The sequence below is a fragment of the Antechinus flavipes genome, chromosome 1 (assembly GCF_016432865.1).
Source record: "Antechinus flavipes isolate AdamAnt ecotype Samford, QLD, Australia chromosome 1, AdamAnt_v2, whole genome shotgun sequence".
NCBI classification, from domain to species: domain Eukaryota; kingdom Metazoa; phylum Chordata; class Mammalia; order Dasyuromorphia; family Dasyuridae; genus Antechinus; species Antechinus flavipes.
Window position 1 is genome coordinate 224592566 of NC_067398.1, and position 24995 is coordinate 224617560.

The 24995-nt window shown below is 33.0% G+C and overlaps 1 protein-coding gene across 1 annotated transcript in view; it reads left to right on the top strand.

Moving 5' to 3' along the window:
- Nucleotides 1-24995, top strand: part of FANCC (FA complementation group C) — a 187599-nt gene that overhangs the window by 23022 nt on the left and 139582 nt on the right. The window contains exons 2-4 of the mRNA XM_051996897.1: nucleotides 12877-13088; nucleotides 16628-16712; nucleotides 21296-21390. Coding sequence (XP_051852857.1) covers nucleotides 12924-13088; nucleotides 16628-16712; nucleotides 21296-21390 — 345 coding nt within the window. The 5' untranslated portion in view covers nucleotides 12877-12923. The remainder of the gene's footprint in view (nucleotides 1-12876; nucleotides 13089-16627; nucleotides 16713-21295; nucleotides 21391-24995) is intronic.

Here is a 24995-nt window from a genome sequence, read left to right on the forward strand (position 1 = left end):
CACCTGTGTTCTAAAATAAAAGAAAGCAGGAGATATAATGGGCTGAGGCTCGAGTTGATGCACTGAGGTCCCAAGCACGTGAGGCTAAATAATAATTGGACCATACTTTATTAATATATATGCTTGGAGAAAGAACAGCCCCCGCCCACTCTTTGTACAAGTCCTGATGTGATGTATGTGACGATTTTGGTGGGTAGAGGCAGGGGGGGCAGAGAGGGAAGCAGAAAGAAAGACTGCTGACTGACTTCTTGACACAGCTGCTCACATTACTATTGCGACCCTCCTTCACCTCCAATCCCCCTTCACCTCCGATTCCCTTCACCTTCAATCCTTCTTCACCTCTACTAAGAATAAAGATGGACGATTTTCCCCTAACCTGAATTCCTGACTCCAGCTGATTTTAAATACGCAGTCATCACAACTCCTGACATGTGTTCATCCAACTTTGTCTTGAAGATTTTCAAGATTAAAAGATCCCTTAAGTAATTTTTTATGTTACTTTGAGAGGCAGCAGTTACCAGTTTTTGAAAATTCTGATTGTTAGGAAGAAAGATTTTCCTTTTATCTGGCTGAAATCTTTTTTTGTCCTTTTCATCAGTGTTTTAAATTCTGTTCTTTTAGGCTAAGTAAAACAAGTCAACTGTTCTATATGTTTACCCTTGAGATATTTGATGAGACCTGTTATATATTGCCAAGGACATCTTTTCTCTAGACTAAACAACTGATATTCCTGTGATATTCTTTCTAGTTCTTTCATTTCTAGTTCAGATTTATTAATGTCTTTTTCAAAATGTGGTGCTCATCATTGAATGAAATAGGATAACTCTATTGCCCTTATTATGTTGTCATTTTCTTTTTCTGTCATTCATTTCACTGATAATGTCTTCTATTTCTGTTCTTCATTGATTTTATGTTGTAGACTGATTCATATCCATTTATTAATTTCTCCATTATCCTCTGTGTAATATTCATATTCATTTCTTCAGATATTATATTCATGCCTCATAGGTATATAATGATACTGGTAAATATTGGGGTTAAGATATGCCTTTTTTTTTTTTAAGCTTTTTATTTTTAAAGCATATGCATAGATAGTTTTCAGCATTCACCCTTGCAGAACCTTGTTTCAAATTTTTTCTCCCTCCTACCCCCTAGATCTAATATATATTAAACCTATGCAATTCTTCTATACACATTTCTATAATTATTATGCTGCACAAGAAAAATCAAATCAATAATGAAAAAAATGAAGAAAACAAAATTCAAGCAAAGAACAACAAAAAAAGTGAAAATACTATCCTCTCTCTGGGTACATATGGCTCTCTTCATCACAAGCCTACTGGAATTGGCCCAAATCACCTCACTATTGAAAAGAGCCATGTCTATCAGATTTGATCATCATATAATCTTTTTTGTTGCTATGTACAGCATGCTTCTGGTTTTGCTCATTTCACTTAGCATCAGTTAATGTAAGTCTCTCCAGTCCTCTCTGAAATCGTCCTCTCTGAAATCATCCTCTTGATTGTTTCTTATAGAAAAATAATATTCCATGACATTAATGTATAACTTATTCAGCCATTCTCCGCTTGATGGATGTGTCTTCACTTCTAAGGAAAGTGTTTGGTCATTAAAAGAATCTTTGCAATTTCTTGAAGTAAGCCAATCCCCTCTCTTTCTTCGTATTTCTGGGCCCAATTTATTGTTCATTTGTTCTGTCTTAAATAATACATATTGAGGACACACCTTATAGATTATGTCTCCAATTGTATTTCATGATCTGGGCAGTTGACATTTTTCAACTCCTTTCTTTTTTCTTGAAAACAGTTGGACCAAATTCTTTTCAATGGTTATACATTTTTTTCCAAGAGATTCTTTCCTTGTTTGTATCTTAATGCATGACATCTTCAACCAACAAGTATATATAAGGAAGCTCACATTATGAAATACCTCTTTTCTTTGGACTTTGTGCTGGAAACTTCTCATCACAATGAAAATCATCTTTGATAAGTGTACATCTTCCTTTAATCTTTATAATTTGTGATCATTGTTATTTGTATTAACTTGTTTTTGTTTTTGTTCTTCTCATGGTTTACTATAATTTGTTTTCTGCTTCTGAAATTCTTGGGCTGTTTTTCTTTTTAGAGCATTTAAGATTTCCTTTTTATAACTTTTTTTCCCCTTCAAAGACTATGGTCCATATTTCCTTTCATGTTATTTTCAGGCATAACATTCTTGTTGTATAGAGTTATCACATGATTTTCTAAATCTTAATCTTTTCTAAACTTGAAGAAATTTTGGGCCAGTATTTTCCCTTCTTTTGCATTTTAATGTTTTCTCTCATTTTCCTTTTTTAGAGAATCTAAGTTTATGAGAATTGCTTTTATCTTTTGGTCTAAGTTCTCTTGTTAGATTTGCTGGTCCTTGAGATTCTAATCTATGTTGTTTTTTAGATATTTTAAATTATTTTTTAGCTATTTTCACTTAGTGCTTTTTGGTCTTTTGAACCAAATTATTTTTAAAACATTTTTATTTATTTATGTATTTATTTATTTATTTAAGTACCAAAAGACAAAAAAGGAAACATTTCCTTATATATAGCACAACATGAAAAGATGATTCACTATGTAAAACTATGAATTTCCATTTCACACTTTATTTTGAAAAACTATTTAACAAATAGACGTAACATTCTGAAAGCTATCCTAATTTTCTAAGTTTTTGTTTGTTCTCTGTTGTATACTTTTTTCCCTTTCCTCCTTAACTTGCCCTAGAGAAGGCTACCATTAAATACATATGTGTACGTAAAACCACACAGTATATCCTTTTTATCAGTTTTTTTTTTTTTTTGAATGTGGATAGCTTCTTCCTTCATAAATCCTTTGTAGTTGATTGGAGTATTTATAATACTCGAAATGACCTAACTAAAGTTGTTATTAGAACAATATTGCTATTACTATTTTTAGCAGTCTCTTGGTTCTGCTCATTTTACTCTTCATTATCTCTTACAGATCCTTCCATGTTTTTCTAAAGTCGAACTATTCATCCATTACAATAATATGCCATAACTTATTTAGCCATTCCCCAATTGATGGGCATCCCCTCAGTTTCCAGTTTTTTGCCCTTACAAAGCGACTACAGATCTAAAAGTAATGTTGCTGAGTCAAAGGGTATACACAGTGTTACAATTCTTTGGGCACAATTTCAGACTATTCTCCAAAATGGTTGAATTAATTCACAGTTCTACCAACAGTGAATTAGTATCCCAATTTTCCCACATCCTTTCCAACATTTGTCACTTTCCTTTCTATTATTTTAGCTAATCTCACAGGTATAAGTTGTTTTAATTTGTAGTTATTTAATCAGTAGTAATTTAGATCCCTTTTTCATTTTATTACATTTAGTTTTGATTTCTTTATCAAAAAATTACCTGGTCATATCTTTTGACCATTTATCAATTGGGGAATGACTTGTTTTGTTATAAATTTGACAGTTCTTTTATTTATGTGAGAAATGAGATCTTTATCTGAGAAATTATCTATAATTATCTACATAATTAAATTATATTTTCTTCCAATTTTCTCTTTTTCTTCTAATCTTGACTACATTTATTTTTGCACAAAACCTTTTTAATTTAATATAATCAAAATTATCCACTTTGTAGTCTATAATGTTCTCTCTTTATTAATAATTATTCTCCTATCCATAAGTCTGATAGGATATTCCATGGTCTGATTTTCTTATAATATCTCCCTTTATATATCTACATCTTGTATTTATTTTGTCCATATCTTGGGTATAAAATGTTGTTGTATGTTCATTTTCTGCAAGACTGCTTTGTAAATAATAGTAATTGATAATTACTACCTTATAGTATAATTTAAGAATGATATTGCTAAAGAATCAAAATATTTTTAAAAGGTGCTCTGTTGTTGTTTCAGAGGAACTTCCTCTTCTTCACTATCTTCAGGGGATTGACTTATTGTCATTTGTCACAAAATATTTATCTGTTGGGATGGATCTTTTCTCTGAATATTTGTTCATTTAACAATTGCTTTAAAATGCTTAGCTTTTATTTGATTTTGTCAATCACTTTGTTGATTGTTTTTTATGTTCTTTTTTGAAAATATGCTTACCCCCAATCCTGTCCCTACAGGATGCTTGGTGCTTGATTTTCTTCCCTGATTTCTTTTCTCTCTGATCACCAGGATTGGACAAAGTCTGTTTCCCTCTAATAGTGAGGGTGAACAATAAGTACAATTATGTAGGGAAATTCATAGGAAGCATGGTTTACTTGTCCATCTCTTGTCCATGTCATATCAGAAGTAACTCTTTTGAACTCTGTTGTAATCTCAGACTTAACTTTCCTCAGATTCGAAACTCTAATGCCAGTCTTAGAGGAGCAGACTGTTCCATGGGATTTGTGGGTGTTGTATGGGAGGTTTGTCAGAGAGTACTTTTAATTGGTCATTATGCTGGCTTTCTTTTTCATCTGTGTTTTATCAAGGGCTTGTCAAGGCACAGGAGTACCCTGGATTGGAGTTATTACAAAGTTTGGAGAAATGATCAGTCTCATACCTATTTATTAACACTTAACAACAAATGCTCTCTAAATAAAAAGCTATATTGTATGCATTATTCCTGAGCCACTCATAGAAGCAAAACTCATTATATCTTATATATATATTCCAGTGAATTTCTTGAATTATTTTTTGGACATTCAATTTGTTTGTTCAACAAGCAAAATATGATCCTTCGTAGTCCTTTGAGTTTAAAACAGAGGCCAAAACTGAACAGTGCTGAATATAGTGAAATTACTTCTATATTCTTGCCACAATTCTTTTTTTTTTTCTCTTTACTGTGGCATTTCATAGCATTTATAATTTGCTTTTCTGCTTGTGGGTCCACAGTTACTCCCCAATTTCATTTTCTGCTTTTTTTTAATCATGCCTTATTTTATGATTTACTATTGTTGAACTTAATTCTATTTTTGATTGACCAGTACCCTGATTTTTTTTTTTTTTTTTTTGACTGAGGCAATTGGGATTAAGTGATTTGCCCAGGGTCACACAGCCAGGAAGTGTTAAGTGTCTGACACCAGATTTGAACTCAGGTCTTCCTGACTTCAGGGCTAGTGCCACCTACCTGCCCCAGTACCCTAAATTTTCAAATAATTTTGAATTACTTTTCATTTGAGTTTTCTAATACAGTGATTATCCTGTTTGGGAGAAATTAAACATGAATTATTACTGCAGTTTCATAATTTTTGTTTGATTTTATAATCTATTCCTTTGCTTTTATGTGTATCAGATTGCTAACTTGTTAATTTTTTTTTTTTTTTTTTTGGCTGAGGCAATTGGGGTTAAGTAAGTTGCCCAGGGTCACACAGCTAGAACGTGTTAGTTTTAACAAAAACCTTGACTAATGCCCAATGAGAGTGTAAACAGATATGATCAGAAATAATCATAACATGTTTCTTCTTCTACAAGACTAAAGGTTATACACAATGTCTCATGAATATAGTGCCCTTACTAGACCAATAAAACTAAGCTATATGACTCATAGCCATTAGAATTATGTTAATTATTTAAGGGTGGATATCTATTTATGTCAGGGTTTTTAGGACTTTTCAGTGCCAGAAAGCTATTGTCGTAATAACCCATCATTTTATTCTATTAATTAAGTTTTACAGGGAAATGTTTAAGCCTGTATTGGAAACAATTAGAAATATAAAAGGAAAGCTCTGAAATAGTATACCTGATACTTTTTGGGAGGGAGCAAAGTGGCTAAGAAGACTTATGATTTCATAGGTATAGGAAATTCCTGATGAGGAAACTCCTTGATATTGCTATTGAGGCTCAAATCATAATTTGCTGGAAAGGATCTACTTTACCTTGGCTATAATTTAAATATCATTTATGTTCCTTTTCCTCTGCACATTTTCTTCTTTTATTAATGATCTTCTGGTTCAATTGAGCATGATTATAAAATCATATTTGAACCAGAAGGACCTTAAACATCATCTAAATTCATTCCCCCTTTTTTTTCATAGAGTGATATAAACATTTATTAAGTACCTTCTGTGTCTAAGACATTGTTGAAATGGTTTTTCATTTTTCTTCTGCTGATTGGGATTGCTTTTTTTCAGTTACATTCATGAAATATAATTTACTAATATCTGTTTAATAAAGCTATCATAAGATATTCATCCAGGAAGGGATATGAAAAATTATATAAATTACTTTCTTTTTTTTAATAGATAAGGAAACTAACTCAGGACTGGATTTCCTAAGATTGAAGGGACTTTATAGGTCACTTGGTCCCATTCTCTTATTTTAAAGAGGAGTAAATTGAGGACTAGAAAGGTTAAGTGATATTCTCAGGGTTATAAGTATAGTAATTGACAATATAGTAATATAATGAAATTTGAACTTAACCACTCTGACTCGAAATCCAGGGTATTTTTCATTGTACCACAGCTAATTCATTTTGTGATTTGGTTGTTGAAGGACTAGAACCTATATTTTCAAATTCTAAGCCCAAGTGAATGGTCAATAGAACTACACTGCCATATAACTTTGAATAAAAATAATCATTGCTTTTTAGTTATAGGAAAAATTAAATTCTTTCTAACATTTTATATGACATCAAAACTTCAATAAGTCAATTAAGAGGTATTTTTGAAATACATAGCAGGCATGTGTTTGGCACTAGAGATAAAAGTATGAAGATGGAGATAGTCTCTGCACTTAAAGACTTGGGCAAAGGGATTTGAAAATTTTAAAATGTATAGGATAGCACTGGGACAATCTTATAGGGTGTGTTACTTTAGCTGATCCTCAAAAGGAAACAGGAGTTCTGAGAGATTAATAGCATGGATTGATGATAAACATCCCATTTACATTCCTGGCCTCTTTTTTTGCCCTTTTGGCAGTCTAGTAAAGTCTATGGTCCACTTTTCATTAATGTTGTAATTAAAGTGCATAAAAGAAAATGCATAAAATTACCAAAAAAAAAAAATCAATTATGTTGAAATGTTTGAAAAGTTGAAAGCTTATCTCTCGCTTTCTGGGATAGTTAGGTGGCATAATGGATATAGTGCAAGACCTGGAATCAGGAAGATCAGAATTCAAATCAAGCCTCAGACACTTACTAGCTATGTGACTCTGGACAAATCACTTAATGTCTCTATTTGTTTCTTCATCCGTAAAATGAATTGGAAAAGGAAGTGGTAAATCATTCCTTTGTTTTTGCCAAGAAAATCTCTAAAGGGTCCACAGTTGAAAAAACAACCGAACAACAACAGTTCACTTTTTAAATATGAGTATCTCTCTAGTCTCTGTCTTGGACTTTTCTTCTTTCCTTTAGTGATCATAGAAGTTCCTATTCATTCAGTTCTTTCCTCTAGAAATGACAAAGGATCTCATCTCTCTGTGCAGCACTGATTTCTCTATTTAACTCCAGTCCTGTAATTCATATTCTCTGCTACTCTGTTTTTTTATGTCCCTGTGGCATCTCAGTCTCAACTTGCTCAAAATTGAACTGAACATCTTTCCTCTTAACTTTCTTTCTCCAAATGTCCCCTTTTTTACTGGGCATATTGCCATATCCCCATTCACTCAGATACATAATCTTATATTCATCTCTGATTCTTTTTTGTCCCTTACTACTCAAATCTGATCAGTTACTAGATATGGAATGTCATATTTGTCTTTTTTCCCACTCATGTTGCTCACATTCTTCCAATAAACAACTTGAGGAAAATGACTTTATTTGTTGTCTTTGTATTCCCTTTACCCTAGGATAGTGCCTTATATATGGTAGATGAATAATAAATGTTGAAATAAATTGAACAAGGAAGTACTAAGTGCTTTTTATACAATATATAAAAGAAGGAGTTTAGTACAACAAATAGACATTTGCTCTTCATCATACTAGTCTCTGAGTCTCTATGACCTTTCCTGATCTCCCTCTCCACTTGGTAGTGCCCTGCAATTATTTTGCATAACTTTTGCATATGTGTTTCTTTTATATGGGAGGGGAAGGGGAAAAAGAGAGAGAAAAAGAGAGAAAACATATTCTATATACATATATATTTAAATACTTCCCTTATATATGCTTGCATTATTTGGGGTGGAGAAAATTTATATGTACTGATTGTTTCTTGAATAGCTGGTTCTTTTATGTACTGTAAGAGGGGTAGTTCCAAGTTTAAGGGGTCTTGTAATATTATAGACTATTTGTATGTGTATAAATTTAATCTTGGGAGAGAAATAGAAGTTTTTCCTTTTTCATGTTTGGAAGTATATATTGCTAACATTCTTTTGGATGTAAAGGAGATAACTGAGAAGAGTAATTTCCCTCGTATTTAATAGCCATAAATGCTTCCTTTAATTCTTTTATAGTCTATAGTTATAGACTATATATATTTTATTTTGGATTGAAGTTTTGTACTAGGAATGCTTCAAATATATAGATTTTATTTATATTTTGAAATTTCATTTAAATTCTAGTTCATGTTTTTGATTAGACTGTTTCAAAAACTGACATTTTCCTGATTACACATAGGAAAAGCCAGCTCCTCCTAGTGGAACTTTTCATAAAAGTAAATATGGGCAAAAGAAAACAGTTGATTTTGAAGGAAGAAAATATTATTAGCATGTATTTTCTCAAATAAGGAAGAGAAAATTTGCATAATTTAGGAGCATTTTCTTCAAGAATCAAAAATACATCAGTAAAAATATTTTTAATTTTGACCTTTCAGCAATTTAAGAATGATCACTATAAAGATTTTAGAGAGAAATAGAAATGTTTTCAAACTGACAGTTAAATATACAATAATTTGCTTGTGCACATAAAATACTCCTAGGCTCTAAATGATTGTTTTTTAACTAAGGAGACCATTGGCATTTTAAGGGTAAATATTTCTCTCTTTCTGTTTTTAGTTTTATGTAATCAGTGTGTTTTCCAGTATTTTGTCCATAAATCTGAACTTGGCACTTTGTTCTATGACTGGGGGGAGGAGGAGGTGGGAGTAGGATAAGCTTGGATTGACACACCAAAGGGGTATACAGAAAAATTCTTTTTACAAGATTGCTACCTGATATGGATGAATGAACCATATTTAGTATGTCTAGGCTCAATTCTTGTGTTGTCTAATTTGGGAAATGTCAGAGACAAAAGGAAAGTAAATTTCAAATATGGTGTTATCTGGCTGGCTTCCAAATATGATTTATATTGGTATTTAAGGGAGATTATAGTCTGCAGTTAATCTGTTGTTAAATGATGATAGTCTTTAGCTAGCCTTAAAAATTCATACCTATGATAAGTTCTTTTAGTGTTTCTAAGATTCTCTGTCTCCTTTTCAGTACTTTGTCCTATAACATTTTTTATAATTGTCTGGTATTCATTATCCCATTGACCTTAGAATCTTGATGGAAGGACTTGGATTCAGGAGATACTACTATTTGTCTTCCTCTTCTTACATTTGTTAGCCATAAAAGATCCTAGACAAATCACTTTACCTTTTAGATTGTAATAAACTCTTCAAAATATGAATTCTAAAAATATTTGAGTCTTTAGTTGCTACCACTACTAGTTTTCAGTACCACAGCCATTGTGTTACGCAGTGGTGGGGTATGCAATAAGCGTCAGCCTGGGACCTTAGCATCACAGAGTTAGAACTGGAAGAGACCTTAGATATCCTGAAGTCTAATATCTTCATTTTACAGATGAGGACATTTCTTTAAAAAGACAGGATGAAGGAAATTAAATTACTATAGTTATTGGTATAACTTGAATCTAACCAAAATTGAAAAATTTGAATGGTTATATTATTATGCTTGTTTGCATTTACTCATTCAAAACATGACCTCTTTTTCAAGTTGTCTTAGTTAAATAATACTCTATTTCTAGACTTAAAATGGTTCTAGGAAGTGTTTTGTTTTTTTTTTTTTTTTTTAAATTTCTGAGGCACTTGGGGTTAAATGACTTGTCTAGGGTCACAACTAGGAAGTGTTAAGTTTCTGAAATCATATTTGAACTCTGGTCCTCCTGATTTCAGGGCCAGTGCTCTATCCATTATCCTCTTGTAGAGGGCCGCAGATTAGTGGGGGAACTCTGAGTAAGGTATAAGATTCTATAGCCCAGCGGAAACCTGTTAAAAATATCTGGTTTGGCTCCCCATTTTCTGCATGGATTTTTCTCACTTCCCTCCCTGAGAAGTCATGGAGGGCATGAGCATCTGTGTTCTACTTGAAGGAAGGATACTTACAGGAGGGTATTTACTCAGTGTGATTGATGAGATAATCATTCTCTAGTTCACATATACTTAGTGTAATATGATGATGTAATCACTGTAGTTGGCATATACTTAGTGTGATCGTAATTATATAATCAGACTGAGGTATTTAAGGGCTGAGAGGACTAGAGATGAGAGCTCGGACTCTATCTCAGACTTAGACACAGAGGAGACACAGACACAGAAGATAGAGACCAAAAAAAGAGATCCTTCTGATGGTTCTCCTGCCTTTATCACCCCTCCACCTAAGACCAAGGCTCGTCTGGAGATGCTCCAGAAAGCTAGATCTAGCTACATGAATTTCAGAAAATACTAGGGAGTTAGAGCAAACTAGGAAGAACTTTTAAGTATTCATTATTTTTTTTAAAGGAATAAACAAATACTAGCCATCTTCAAATGTATGAATCAATCTAGATATGAATCAATCTAGATTCAAAATCCAAAAAAAATGAGAATTGTACAATGAAAAGAATTGGGATTCCGAGTCAAAGGATCTAAATTCAAATCCTCTCTACAATCACCTTGTACTGTTCTCTTTGTCTTGTTTCTTTCTGTTTCAATCCATCCTTTACACTGGTGCCAAAATATTATTTTTGTTAGCATGAGCTGGCCGTATGAACCCTTTGTCCAACTGATTCTAATGACTTTCTATATTTTTTCTAAAATAAAACATAAAACACCTTTGCTTGGTGTTTAAAGGCTTCCACAACTAGAGCCACTATATCTTTTTAGCTTCTTTGGGTCTCCTCTCCTTCCCATGATCTTCAGTTCAATCAAACCAACTGAAGTGATTGATGCATTTTCCTCACGACACTCTCATCTCCTGTTTCTGTGCTTTTGCACTGACTACCTTCCATGTTTGGAACGCACTCTTTTGCCTCATTGAGTTCCTTTTTTCCCCACCAAGATGCAACTCAGATACAATTTTTTAAAAATCTTTAGTAAAGGTATAGTAAAGGTATTTACTGAAATGACACAATAGAATCAGTAGTTAGAAATCATAATGTCAGGTACATATTTTACCATAAATACAGTTGGGTCCAAAAGGGAAGAAGAATGCACATGGATTTCCGGTACACTAGTGGTAAAGCACACATGACTTAATACAACTAATAGCTCCAGAATTCCGGGATTTCATGTCTCTTTTTTAGAAGGTCCTCACAGATTTCACCATGAGGAGCTTTACTGTTTAGTTGAATTGATCCTTCTCCTGGGATGCAATGTTTTAGCTAGATAGGCTAGTTTGCCCAGTAGTCTCAGATAAGCAGATGACATCACCTTAATGGTAGAAAGTAAAGAATTAAGAAATCTCTTGATGAGGGTAACAGAGGAGAGTACAAAAGATAATTTGAAGCTTAAAATCAGAAAAAAGAAAACAAAACCCTAAAATCTTAGCAACTAGTCCCATCCTTTCCTGGTAAAATAGAGGGAGAAGAAATGGAAGCAGTATCAGATTTTATATTCTTAAACTCAAAGATCACTGCAGATGGCAATTGCATCCATGAAATTAAAAGCAATTTATAATTGTAAGGAAAGCTGAGCACCACAGAATTGATGCTTTCAAATTGCAATGCTTGAGAAAACTTTTGAGAATTCTTTGTACATCAAGGAGATCAAATTAGTCAATACCTAAAGAAGTTAATTGATGTTGTCTACTGAAAGTCAAATGCTGAAGCTATATTTGGACCACTCAATAAGAAGGTAGAACTCATTGGAAAAAACTTTGATTATGGCAAAAATTGGAGACAAAAGGAGAAGGGGTGGCAGAGGATGAGATGGATAGATAGTGTCATGGAAATAATGAACATTAACTTGAACAGACTTTGAGAATGAATGGAAGATAAAAAAGGATCTGGTGTCCTCTGATATCATAAAGAGTCAGACATGACTAAACAACCATCACCATCACCACCAATCAACTCATCTTTTGCTTGAAACTTACACTGATCACCTTCTCCCCCCATCTACCATTCTTCCCTACCTCCTGCTCTTTCCCTCCTAAGTTACCTATATTTATGCCTATTTTAAATTTATTTTTGTGCTGTGTATATATTTATGTATACTTGTCTTCCACCTTAAAATGTACACTTACTGTGAGTAGTGATTGTTTCATTAGAACATAGTAAGTACTGCTTAAATACTTGTTCATTAATTGTGACTTTGGAAAAGTCACTTAATGTCAATGGACCTAAGCTTCATCCTCTTTAATGGACTTCTATTCTATGACTTTGTACATGTGATTTTGTGATTTTTCATTTGTTTTAGAATTATTGAATTTAGAACTAAATTAGAAGTCTTTGTTTCCTTTAATAAATACGTATAATTTATCTGATTTATCTAAGTGATAAGAAATCAGATCTCTAGTTGGGAAACATTGTGAAGCAATTTAAGCATTCCACCATTAAAGCGGTAGGGGCTTTCTTTTTTTTAAGCACCAAAAGTTTAGTTTCTTATCCCCATGTACTCTTATAATTAACTATGCTATAGTGTCTGGAACAGGGAGAAGAATATTTTTGATATGTTCCTGCTTTGCCAATTAATATTCACTAGTTGTCACCTTTTTTTCTCTTGAATTACAGCCTAAACAGCACGACTGTTTAAAGTTCTGCCTTTTCTCTCATTTGAGATGGCTCAGGATACAATAGCCTCATCTTTGAACTTTGAGTTTTGGCTGAATAAGGCTGTTGCATGGGGCCAGGCCACTACTTTGGAATCCCAGCAAGATGTCTGCCTTCACCTGCCTCAATTACAGAAGTTCCTGCTGCAGATTTATGAAACCTTGAAACATATGGTAAGTAGCTTACTGGAGGAATGAAATGTTTTGAAGACAGCTTCAGAAACAATCTGCACCCCAGATTTCAGCAAGTCAGAAAGCTAATAGTAGCAAAGAGGCTTGTGGTATTGACCTAATGTATTACTGGATCAGAGAGGCAAATTGGGGAAATAGCCACAGGTAATGCAAACAAGAATGTGTTTCCTGAGTTCCTGATTTATTGGTAAAGAAATCTTTTTTTTCTTGATTGGTTATACTGTCACATGAGACTTCCTGACCAATCAAGTAGGCTTAAAAACCCCCTCTCTTTAAAGTAAACAAGAATTTGATCCTGGTTGTCAGGTCATAAATTGGATTATTTAAAGGTATTTCTATGTTATATTGTAACTGATCCCTTAAATCTTGAAGAGCTTGCTGACATGCAAACTTTAACTCTGTACTACTTTAAGCTGAAAATCACCATGCTCAGATCACTGAGAAGTATTATAAATATTACATAAGTATTTTCACTGTTACATAATTTTTTGGTGAGTGCAAATTTTGTATTTTATATCATTTACCATTTGTATAAAATGTTTTCACTATGGAAATTATTTCAGCATAATATTATTTTATACAAATATAGTAGATTCATCACTTATACTGTACTTTAAATATTATAAAAACAGTGTCATTTGTAAAACACCTGTCTTTAAAGTTAATTTATAAGAACTAAAAGCTTTGCATGTGAAATATTTTAATAGGTTAATAAATATCAAGCAAATTAGATATTTTAATATATCTTTGTAATGATCAAATAAATTTATATGTATTTTAGAAACTTGTATACAAAAGCATATTTTGCATAATATTTAATACATTTTGACTATTTCATATCATTTTGGTTTATCAAAGCCATGAAACTTGATTTAAATTGGACCTCCTGTGCATAGCCCCCAAAATTCCAAGATCATCCTTGAATGTGAAACAAATGTTAGGAAATTATTGCAGCAGTAAATGACTATTATTTCTATTACTTCCATATTGTTTTTGTTCTGTCCCATTTAAAAAGTTCTCCATTTATTATATAATAGTAAACATATAGAAAAGGGAAAACAGACCAAATACAAAACAACCTGTAGAATTTACTCTATCTCTTTATTTGTTTAAACAATACCTGTCTATTTGACCCTTCTTTTCCTTCTCTTCTGTGCCTTCCCCCTTCCCTTTTCCTCTCATCTGTAAGCCAGAGATTATGGTTATAATGTCATTTGGCATACAGTGACCACAAGTTAATAATAGAAATATTTACCCTATGCTTTGTGTGCTATTAGATCTTTACAAATTTTAGGGCATTGGTTTACATTTCAGCACAAAACTTAAGTATATTATCTAATTATAAATTATCAAATATAAACTCATTATATGTTATTATTACAAAGTTCTTGTTATCTTCAAATCCTGTAACTTCTCATGATTTCTAAGAATGAAAAAAATGAAATTTAAAAAACATTTTTGATTTGAAATTTTTTATAATAGCTTTCTATTTTTCAAAATTCATGCAAAGATACTTTTCAACATTGCACAACCTTCTTTTCCAGATTTTTCTCTCTCCTGCCCCTTTTCATCCCTTCCCTCGACAACAAATAATCCAAAATATGTTAAACATGTGCAATTCTTCTAAAAATATTTCCACATTTATCACGCTGCACAAAAAAAATCAGATCAAAAGAAGAAAAAAAAAGCAAGCAAACAACAACAATAACAAAAATAAAAATACTATGTTGTGATCCACATTCAGTTTTCATAACTGATCAGTCCAACTGATGGGCATCCATACAGTTTCTAGTTCTTAGCCACTACATACAAACGTTTTTGCATCTCTTTGGGATCCAGTAGAGACACTGTTGGATCTAATGGAATGTACAATGTGATAGCCTTTGGGGCATAGTTCCAAATTGCTCTTCAGAATGATTGGATCAGTTTACAGCTCTACCAACAATTCATTAGTGTCTTAGTTTTCCCATATCCTCTCCAATATTTATCATTATCTTTTTCTTTCATTTTCACCAATCTGAGAAGTGTATAGTAGACTTCAGAATTGTCTTAATTTGCATTCTCTAATCAATAGTGATTTAGAGTACCTTTTCATATGACTAGAAATGGTTTTAATTTCTTCATCTGACAGTTGTCTGTCCATATCCTTTGACTATTTATCAATTAGGGAATGGCATGTATTCTTACACATTTGAGTCAGTTCTCTATATATTTTAGAATTGAGGCCTTTATCAGAAACCTTGGATGTAAAAATTTTCCCCTTTTCTGTTTCCCTTCTAATCTTGGCTGCATTGGTACAAGCCATTTTTAATTTAATATAATCAAAATTATCTACTTTGCATTTCTTAATGTTCTCTAGTTCTTCATTGGCCACAGATTTCTTCCTTCTCCACAGATCTGAGAGGTAGACTATCTCTTGTTCTTCTAATTTGCTTATTATATCACTCTTTATATCTCAATCATGAACCCATTTTTATCTTATCTTCATACAGGGTGTTAGGTGTTGGTCGGTGCTTAGTTTCTGCCATATTATTTTCCAATTTTCCCAATTTTTATCACATAGTGAATACTAGGCTTAGTATTTATCTCTGCCCTCATACAATCCCCTCTTAACTTTATAGGAGCCACAGTACTAATAATTGCCCACGGACTCACCTCCTCAATACTATTTTGCCTAGCCAACACTAACTATGAACGCATCCACAGCTGAACCTTAATCCTGACTTGGGGTCTCCAAATAATTTTCCACTTATATGCACCTGATGGTTATTAGCAAGCCTTGCTAACCTAGCCCAACCCCCTTCCATCAATCTTTTAGGAGAACTACTAGTAATTATAACCACATTCTTCTGATCTAATTTCTCACTCATCCTCCTAGATGTTAATACAGTAATCAATGCCCTCTATTCACTCCACATACTATTTACCTCCCAATGAGGCAAATTTACCCACCATATGTACCCTATTAAACCAACTTTCACCGGAGAACATATGCTAATAGCACTACACCTCCTACCCCTCTTTAATTATCTCCATCAGCTCCAAATTCATTCTTGGCCCTATATACTGCAAATATAGTTTAACAAAAGCATTAGACTGTGAATCTAAATTTAGGAGTTTAAATCTCCTTGTATGCCTGAGAAAGTTACAAGAACTGCTAACTCTTGAACCCATGCCTAAAACCCATGGCTTCTTGTCCCAGAAATTAGTCTTTGGGTTTATCAAACACAAGATTACTATAGTCATCGATTATTGTGTCTGTGAACCTAACCTATTCCACTGATCTACTATACAAAATTAAAATTTTAACATATTTCATGTATTACATTAAGGAAATAATGCATATAAGTTTTAGGTGACCTATGAAATTAGTCATTGCCTAAGAGTCTTACTTTGATCAACTACTCAAAGAACTTCAGTTATATTTTCTATTTTTCCAAAAGATGATAACTAAGGTTTAAAGTAGTTATTGATATCATTTTAGTCTATCTGAGATGTCTTTTTATGATCTTTTTTTACAGGATTTTTCTACAGCTATTCAGAGATTTCCCTTAATTGGTCAGTTGCTGGGAAGGCTTTGCTGGAATCCTTTTGTCATAGGATATGGTAAGACTTTAAAGAGTTATTCTTCTAGAACAAATTTTTGAGGAATTTATTTCTACCAAATAACAGACTTCTAAATATCATTTTGAATTTTTATATTGTTAGTCAAAATTCATTCAAAATTTTGTAGAATTTCCCTTAGAGCTTCTTCATCTTTTTTTCAAAGTATAATTTAAAAGATGAGTTTCTCTGGCAGAAAAAGATCCTTTATTTTTATGATTATGTAATTTTGTTGGCATGGGAAAGAAACTTTTTCTTCTTGCATGAGAAAAATAAAACCTATACCACCCCTATTTGAATGTCCTTTTTTTTTTTTTTTTTTAACTGAGGCAATTGGAGTTGAGTGACTTTTCCCAAGGTTACATAGCTAGGAAGTGTTACGTGTCTGAGGCTGGATTTGAACTCAGGTCTTCATGAATTCAGGGATGTTGCTCTATCCACTGCGCCACCTAGCTGCTCCCTTGAATGTCCACTTTCAGGGTGGGCATTATTATATCTATTACTTCTATTGTCATTTTGTGGGTATAATGATCATACATTTATTTCTTTGTTTCTCTTTCTACCTTGTTGAAGTCTTATGTTCATAGTTGTAGAGTTGAAAGGGAACTCAGAATTCTAAGATCTACTCCAAAATCCTCATTTTTACAGAGGAGGAAACTACATTCTAAGAACTGACTTGCAAAGATCATTCCCTTTTTGACTCTAAACCTAGTGCTCACTCCATCTATCTCGAGGTCTCAATTTCAATTCAATTATTATTTTTAAATTTTGAAATCCTTACATATCATAGGATATAAATATGAACCCCCTATTCCCATTACAATTCTGATAAGCCTCTTAGGAGGCATTGTTGCATAATAAATAAAATTGCTAGAATTATAAATAAGAGGAACTATGTTAAAATCCTAGAAATTTTCTAGCTATGTGATTCTAGGCAAGTCATTTGATTTCTCAGCCCCATAGTTTCCTTATTTATAAAAAGGTGATGATGGTATGGGAAACAATAAACAGTTATGTTTCCTTAGAGAAGGAAAACTGGAAATCTGGAACTGAAAGTAGTCCAGAATAGGGGATTAGGGGACTCCCAAAACCAGATGAAGCTTGATAAAAGTGGATAGTACCTTACTTAGTGAAAAAGCTGAAAGTAGAACAAAGGTTATAGTTTAGCTAGAGTACATACACATGGTTAGTCATTGCCTAAGAGTCTTACTTTGATTAACTACCCAAAGAACTTCAGTTATATTTTCTATTTTTCCTAAATATTAACTTCTCCCCAGGAGCTGAAGCTCATTTTAATGGTCATATAGTGTATATAGTGGGAGAGGTATACTAAGAGGTATATGTTGTAGGAGAATCAGGAAAGAGTATTAATCTTATCTTTCCAGCCATTGGAGGATTGGTATAGGAACTTTGTGCCTGGGAGAAGGGATAAAAGACTATGCTCTTGTTTCTGTAAAGTATGTGAACTCATTTTGGAGTTTGACATCTGTTTTCTGCATGAACATATTGGAAGTTTAAACTGCTTTACTCATTCTGAGGCTGGTCATTTACTACGTCCTTATTTGGGGTTCAAAATTTTGTTTCCAACAATAGCATTCATCTTGTTTTTGTAAAGAACAAATGAAATTACGCATATTATCCTGTATATAACTTATTTGTATATGTATGTTTCATGTTAGATTACAAGTTCTTTGAGGGCAGGGACTATCTTTTGTTTCTTTTTTGTATCCCTAATTTTTAGCTTAAACTTAGCACATGATAGATACTTAATGTTTATTGATTCATGTAAAGTGCTTTTCAAATCATACAGTACTATATTTATTATTGTTATTATTATTATTAATTGCATCTAAAATGAAAGGGAATTCTATTAAGTATAAATGTATAAAACTATAGGAGGAATTGCCCCAAGATTTGATTCAGAGAGAGAATATAAATTTATTTTTAACAGTTTTGATAAATTAATGAATATAATTCTATTAATAGATATAATTCTCTTTCTTTTATTGTTTATTTATTTATTTATTTTGTTGAGATAATTGGGGTTAAATGGCATGCCCCAGCTAGGGTCACACAGCTAGGAAGTGTTATGTATCTGAGGCCAGATTTGAACTGGGATCCTCCTAACTTTAGGGCTGGTGCTGTATCTACTGTACTGCTTAGCTACTCCCTCTTTCTTTTTTTAATTAAAGCTTTTTATTTTCAAAATATATGTATGGATAATTTTCAACATTCACCCTTGCAAAACCTTGTATTCCAAATTTTCCCCTTTCCTTCCCCTCACCCTTTCCTCTAGATGACAAGTAATCCAATATATGTTATACTTGTGCAATCAGTGCTGCCACAAACATTTTTGCATATGTAGGTCCTTTTTCCTTTTCCCTCCTTATCATCTCTTTGGGATAGTTGTTCAAGAGAAACACTGTTAAATCAAAGGGTATTCACAGTTTGATAGCCTTTTGGGAATAATTCCAAATCGCTTTCCAGAATTGTTGGATCATTTCACAATTCCACCAACAATGCCTTAGTGTCTCAGTTTTCCCATATCCCCTCCAACGTTCATCATTATCTTTTTTTGTCATCTTAGCCAATCTTACCCTTAAATTCACACTGAGAGTTTAAATGACTTGCCCAAGCTCATGCCACTGAGCCACACTGATACATATAGCTAACATGGGCATATCAATGTCTATAATACCTGTCTTATTACATATGGCCAGTGGCCACATATAGCCATGGTCTTTTATGAAATTTTATGTTACCATCTGAGAAATTGATCTGTTTAATTTAGTATAAGTGACTTTAACCTCTTGACAGAAGATTGTTATTTTTCTGATAAATGAATCATACTATAACCCAGAGTTTAAGAAATGAGATACATATAAACACACACATACGAGAGAGAGAGAGAGAGAGAGAGAGAGAGAATGAATATGAATTAGTGGTGTTTTTAGTTTGGCTCTAAATTTGGAAATAATAGCACTGTCTTTTATAGTCGTCAGTAGTCTTCATACGTGCATATCTAGAAGAGACCTTATAGGTCATCTGATTTAATTCCCTCAGTTCACAGCTGAAGAAACTGAGTTCTGAAGGGTCGGGTGACTTGAGCAGCATCATACAGGTATTAAGTGGCAGGTCCAGAATTCGAACTTGAGTCTTATGACACCATACCTTGTTGTCCTGTAGTTTTGCAAAAAGCTGTTCTTTATTCTTAGATTTCACTCTATCCTTAATTTTTGCTCTTAAAATCCTTAATTTCCTCAGTTTACGTACCACCTGCTCCTTTAAGCTATTCCTGACTTCCCAATTGTTAGCATTTCTCCTTTCTCAGATCACTTTGATTTTTTTCAAAAATTGTGAACCAAAAAGTCAATTTTTTTATAAAAAAAATTTAGAAAAGAGGTATTCTACATGAAAAATTTATTACACATAGCTCATTCCTTTTAAACATATTAAAATGTTTACTAGTAGTTACATTTAAAATGTTACTACTAACATTACCCTGCTTATTGTTGTTCTCTCTAAACTCCATCTTCTGACTCATTTTTTGTGCAGTTTTGAGCTGAATTGAGCAGCTTACTTCTCTATAGCTGTTTTCAGATATTTCTGTGGAATATCTAAAAACTAGACATTTCTAACATCTTTCAATGTGCCATCTTAAGTCAGAAAAAATGGTTTGTAAAATAATCATCCAAATATTTGGTGCCTTAAAATATCTTTTTTTTTTTTAATTTTTTATTTAATAATTACTTTATATTGACACTCGTTTCTGTTCCGATTTTTTTTTCCCCTCCCTCCCTCCACCCCCTCCCCTAGATGGCAAGCAGTCCTTTATATGTTGGATATGTTGCAGTATATCCTAGATACAATATATGTTTGCAGAACCGAACAGTTCTCTTGTTGCTTAGGGAGAATTGGATTCAGAAGGTATAAATAACCCGGGAAGAAAAACAAAAATGCAGATAGTTTACATTCGTTTCCCAGTGTTCTTTCTTTGGGTGTAGCTGCTTTTGTCCGTCATTTATCAATTGAAACTCAGGTCTCTTTGTCAAAGAAATCTTCCATCAAAATATGTCCTCATACAACATCGTTGTCGAAGTGTATAATGATTTCCTGGTTCTGCTCATTTCACTTAGCATCAGTTCATGTAAGTCTCGCCAGTCCTCTCTGTATTCATCCTGCTGGTCATTTCTTACAGAACAATAATATTCCATAACATTCATATACCACAATTTACCCAGCCATTCTCCAATTGATGGGCATCCATTCATTTTCCAGTTTCTAGCCACTACAAACAGGGCTGCTACAAACATTTTGGGTGCCTTAAAATATCAAAATTGGAAATAGTAACTAGGATTATCTTTAGAATCAGTTATGATTGAAAAGAAAGTAATTACTTAAAACTTTCAGTTAAGCATATATAATGTAGGAAAGAAAAAAATTGGAAGTCAAATGTCATATATGATCTTGAGTTTTCTGTAAATTTGGAAGTGTTTTGTTTTTTTCTTTTCAGGAAATTTTAAAAATTTGATTCACTTTTGAGTGTGTATAATAAAATTGACTTTTCTTTGTTTTCCTTTCTGCAGATGAAAACCAGAAAATTCTAATGTGGTGCTTATGTTGTCTGTACTGCAGTGAACCATGGAATACTATAGAGTTGGAAGTCAACATCTGGATAAGGGTGAGAGAATGAATCATTTTCTGAACCACTTTGAATTGAATTGGTAATTTAAAGATTCTTGACTATATCATTTTAAGAAACTACTTTAAATACAGTTTATGCTAATGCATTTGTAGTAGTTATAGCCTGCTGCAATATTAGCAACAGGCAGTTTTTAAAAATTAACTTCAGGTTTTGTTTAAAGTTAATTCCATAAAGCTTCTACCTGTGGTACTAAATGTTTTCTGTGCTACTTATAATCTAAAGCTCAAGTGTTTGGAGAAACTTTAATTACATTCATTATCTTATACTTTTTCAGTAGTTATTTTTATTCAATTTTCATGGTAGACATAATTGTTAATATAGTAGTACCTAGGGATAAGGATAGGGACTTTATTTCATTGATAAAAGAACACTCCTTCACCAGTGCATGTCACCATTTCCTGCAAGTTATAAACTTAGAATGTTATTTAGAGCCATGGTATCAAACTCAAATGGAAGCATCCTCTTGTGGGCCTAATGAGATTGATAGCTCTGGTGTAGAGCACTGAAGAAACAAGACTCAAGACTCAATTTCAAAATCTCTGGTGTTTTTATTAAAAGAGTGAAAGGGATTGAAGGATGCAGCCTTCACTAGTGAGAAGGGGACACACTTCCGTGAGAGAGTGCTGTTCAGAAGCTAGAGGAAGCTTTTCTAGGTTAGTCCCCACTCTGTCTCCTCCCACTTATCTTTAATTGACTAGAGGAACAGTTCCTGGTATACCATAGGAACACCCTCTTGTGTCTAGATTGGTGTTATTACTTGAGTAGAGAAGACATTTTGCTTGAGCCTCATTAAGTAAGTACTCTAAAGAAAAGCCTTCTCCCTATAATTGACCCAGCTGGTTTAAGCTAGTTTCTAGCCTAGACCCTTTTATCTGAATTATGTAGCCAAGTCAATTTCTTTTTCTGACCACTCATTGGTCAGTGATACTTATTATCTTATATTACCTTGAGGCTTGCAACATTTTGTGGAAACTTAACCCTAGTTTATTTCTCATAGTAATGCTCTCAGAAGTTGTGACTTGCCCAGGTTTACACAGCCAGTACATGCCAGAGGAGTTACTTAAATCCAGGTTTGCCTGTCTTTCTCTCCATTATGTTAAATTTTCTAAGTGTGTTTGGGGGATCCCTGGCAGATCCCAGATGCCCTTTCAGGCATCCACAAAGTCAAAAACATTTCCATAATAATACTAATATGTTTTAATTTCTACTACAGCAAATATTGTAGATATAGCCACATATCTACAATAAGCTTTTGTTTTCCTCAATTTTTAAGAGTGTAACGGAGTTCTTAGACCAAAAAATTTGAGAATCACTGCACTAGACGATGCTGCCTCTTATGGAATATCTATATAATTTATACATAAATATATATATGACTTATAAATAAACATATATAGAACTCAGAGGGTACATTCAGAATCTTTTTTATTGTTGGAGGATGTGGAAAACATTAGTTTTTAATTTCTCTTTTGAATAATTCTGGAAAATTTTTATGTTCTACAGTTTCTTAGAATATCACATTGTTGATTAGGCATTGGTTCAGTTTCTTTTGTTATATTTAGAAATGTTACAATATTTTTAGTTTTTTTTTGTATCTATCCTTCTAATTTTAATATCTTTTCTGTTGATCTACTTGTGCACTAGGTTTTTTGACTGAATTATCCTTCTCTTGAGAACTCTGCCTCTCATTGCTTGGGTTGGAGATGGGCTTGGGATTACATTGCCCCAATTATAGTGTACTTTTTTTTCAGGCTCCATGCAGGCACAGCCAAACATACTGCCCCCAAGTCTTTCTTTCGTTACTTCTCTGTCTAAGTAGAATCAGTATTTGCTGCTTTTTTTTTTTCAATGTTGCTTCAGGGCAAGATATATAATTTGGGCAGAGGCTTTTAGTCTAGGAGTTTCCTGATCTAAAGGGCTGCTCCAGGCAGAAAGAAGCCTGATTCACATCCCTCCCACTCTACTTCATGTGGCTGGGCAAACCAACATCCACTTCTTGCTAACAATAGATTGGCAGGGGTAGAATATGCCCAGTAGATACTATGCTATAAACAGGGAATCTGAGTGCATTTTAAACTATAGTGGGTTGGTTTATGTCCTGCTGTAGGTTGTATATTAGTAGATGGGTAGTGAATTAGAGTGTGATATATTATCATTCTCCTCTGTTAATTAATAAACTATTAACTATAGCTTGTATATTAGTAGATGGGTAGTGAATTAGAGTGTGATATATTATCATTCTCCTCTGTTAATTAATAAACTGTTAACTCTTTGGGCTTTTTTTTCTTTCTCCTGTGATTACAGTTATTTATTTATATTTGGCACATAATATTTTCCCCTTTCAGAGTTATTGGTGATTGGAGAAAATGTCTAGTCCTTTGTTTTATTGGTCATATAACCCGAGAACCTATAAATGTTATTAAAATACTTTTTAATATATTTAATAGTATTTAATATATAATATAACTAGCTACCTTAGAATTTGTTGCAAATGAGTCCAAAGTTCTGTCCACTTACAGACTATTTACTATACTCTGTTTCAACATCATAGATTTTATTTCTATTTTTCACCACCTGTTTTGCAAATCCCTGTCATTTCAGAGACTTTCCAGGGAGTTCTACATCAGCCCCAAGTTCAGGCCCTTTTATGTAGCCTCTATTTAAATCCTAGAGTTATACAAAAACTGCCAGCTCCACCTCTTATTCTGACTCCTGCAGGGCATATCTCCTACAATATCATATCCCTTTAAATGTCTCCCCTTCTACTACATATATTGTATGACCATCAAAATGAGCCTTAGCTCTTCCTGAAAAGAAGTTAATATTTATGAAGCATTTAAGCACACTGACTCTAGTCCTACTTTCAGCTTTTTTTTTTTAAACTACACAACTAGTTTTAACAGTTTTACCCAATTTCAACTGTTTTCAGGAGCTCCCCAACCCCCTTCCTCTGCACTACTTCAATTTCTAGACTTCCAGTTTTCCTCCTCTATGGGAACATAACTGATTATTGTTTTTCATATGACTAAGTAAGTTATGTATGTGTAATGATAGACTACTATTGGGTCATAAGCAATGATGAAGGGAATGATTTTAGAAAAAACAGGGAAGTTTTGTATTGAAGTGAACAGAACCAGAACAGTTTATACCATAACAATAATACTATACAGATAATTATTTTTTAAAGACTTGGGACAAGGGAAGGGAACAAGCAATTTTACTTATAGCATACCACATGCTATCTTAAATGCTTTAGAAATATATCATTTTATCCTTAACTAATCCTGTGAGGTAAGTATTGTAGAAATCTGATCTACATAGTAATCAACCACAATTCCAAAGGAATCATGGGGAAACATCCTATTTCTACAGAGTACAGGTTTTTCTTTTGAGTTATATTAAAATATGTTGCCCTACAGAAGAACATCAATTAAAAAAGGCATAAATAGATTGGTAGCTCTCTGTTTAGGATTCTTTCCCCAAAAGATTAAATCAACTTTTAGAATTCTACCAGAATCTTCATAGAGTCACTAAAATTAAGTTTTGTCATTTTTATTTCTACCAGCATAATGGTTCCTTAA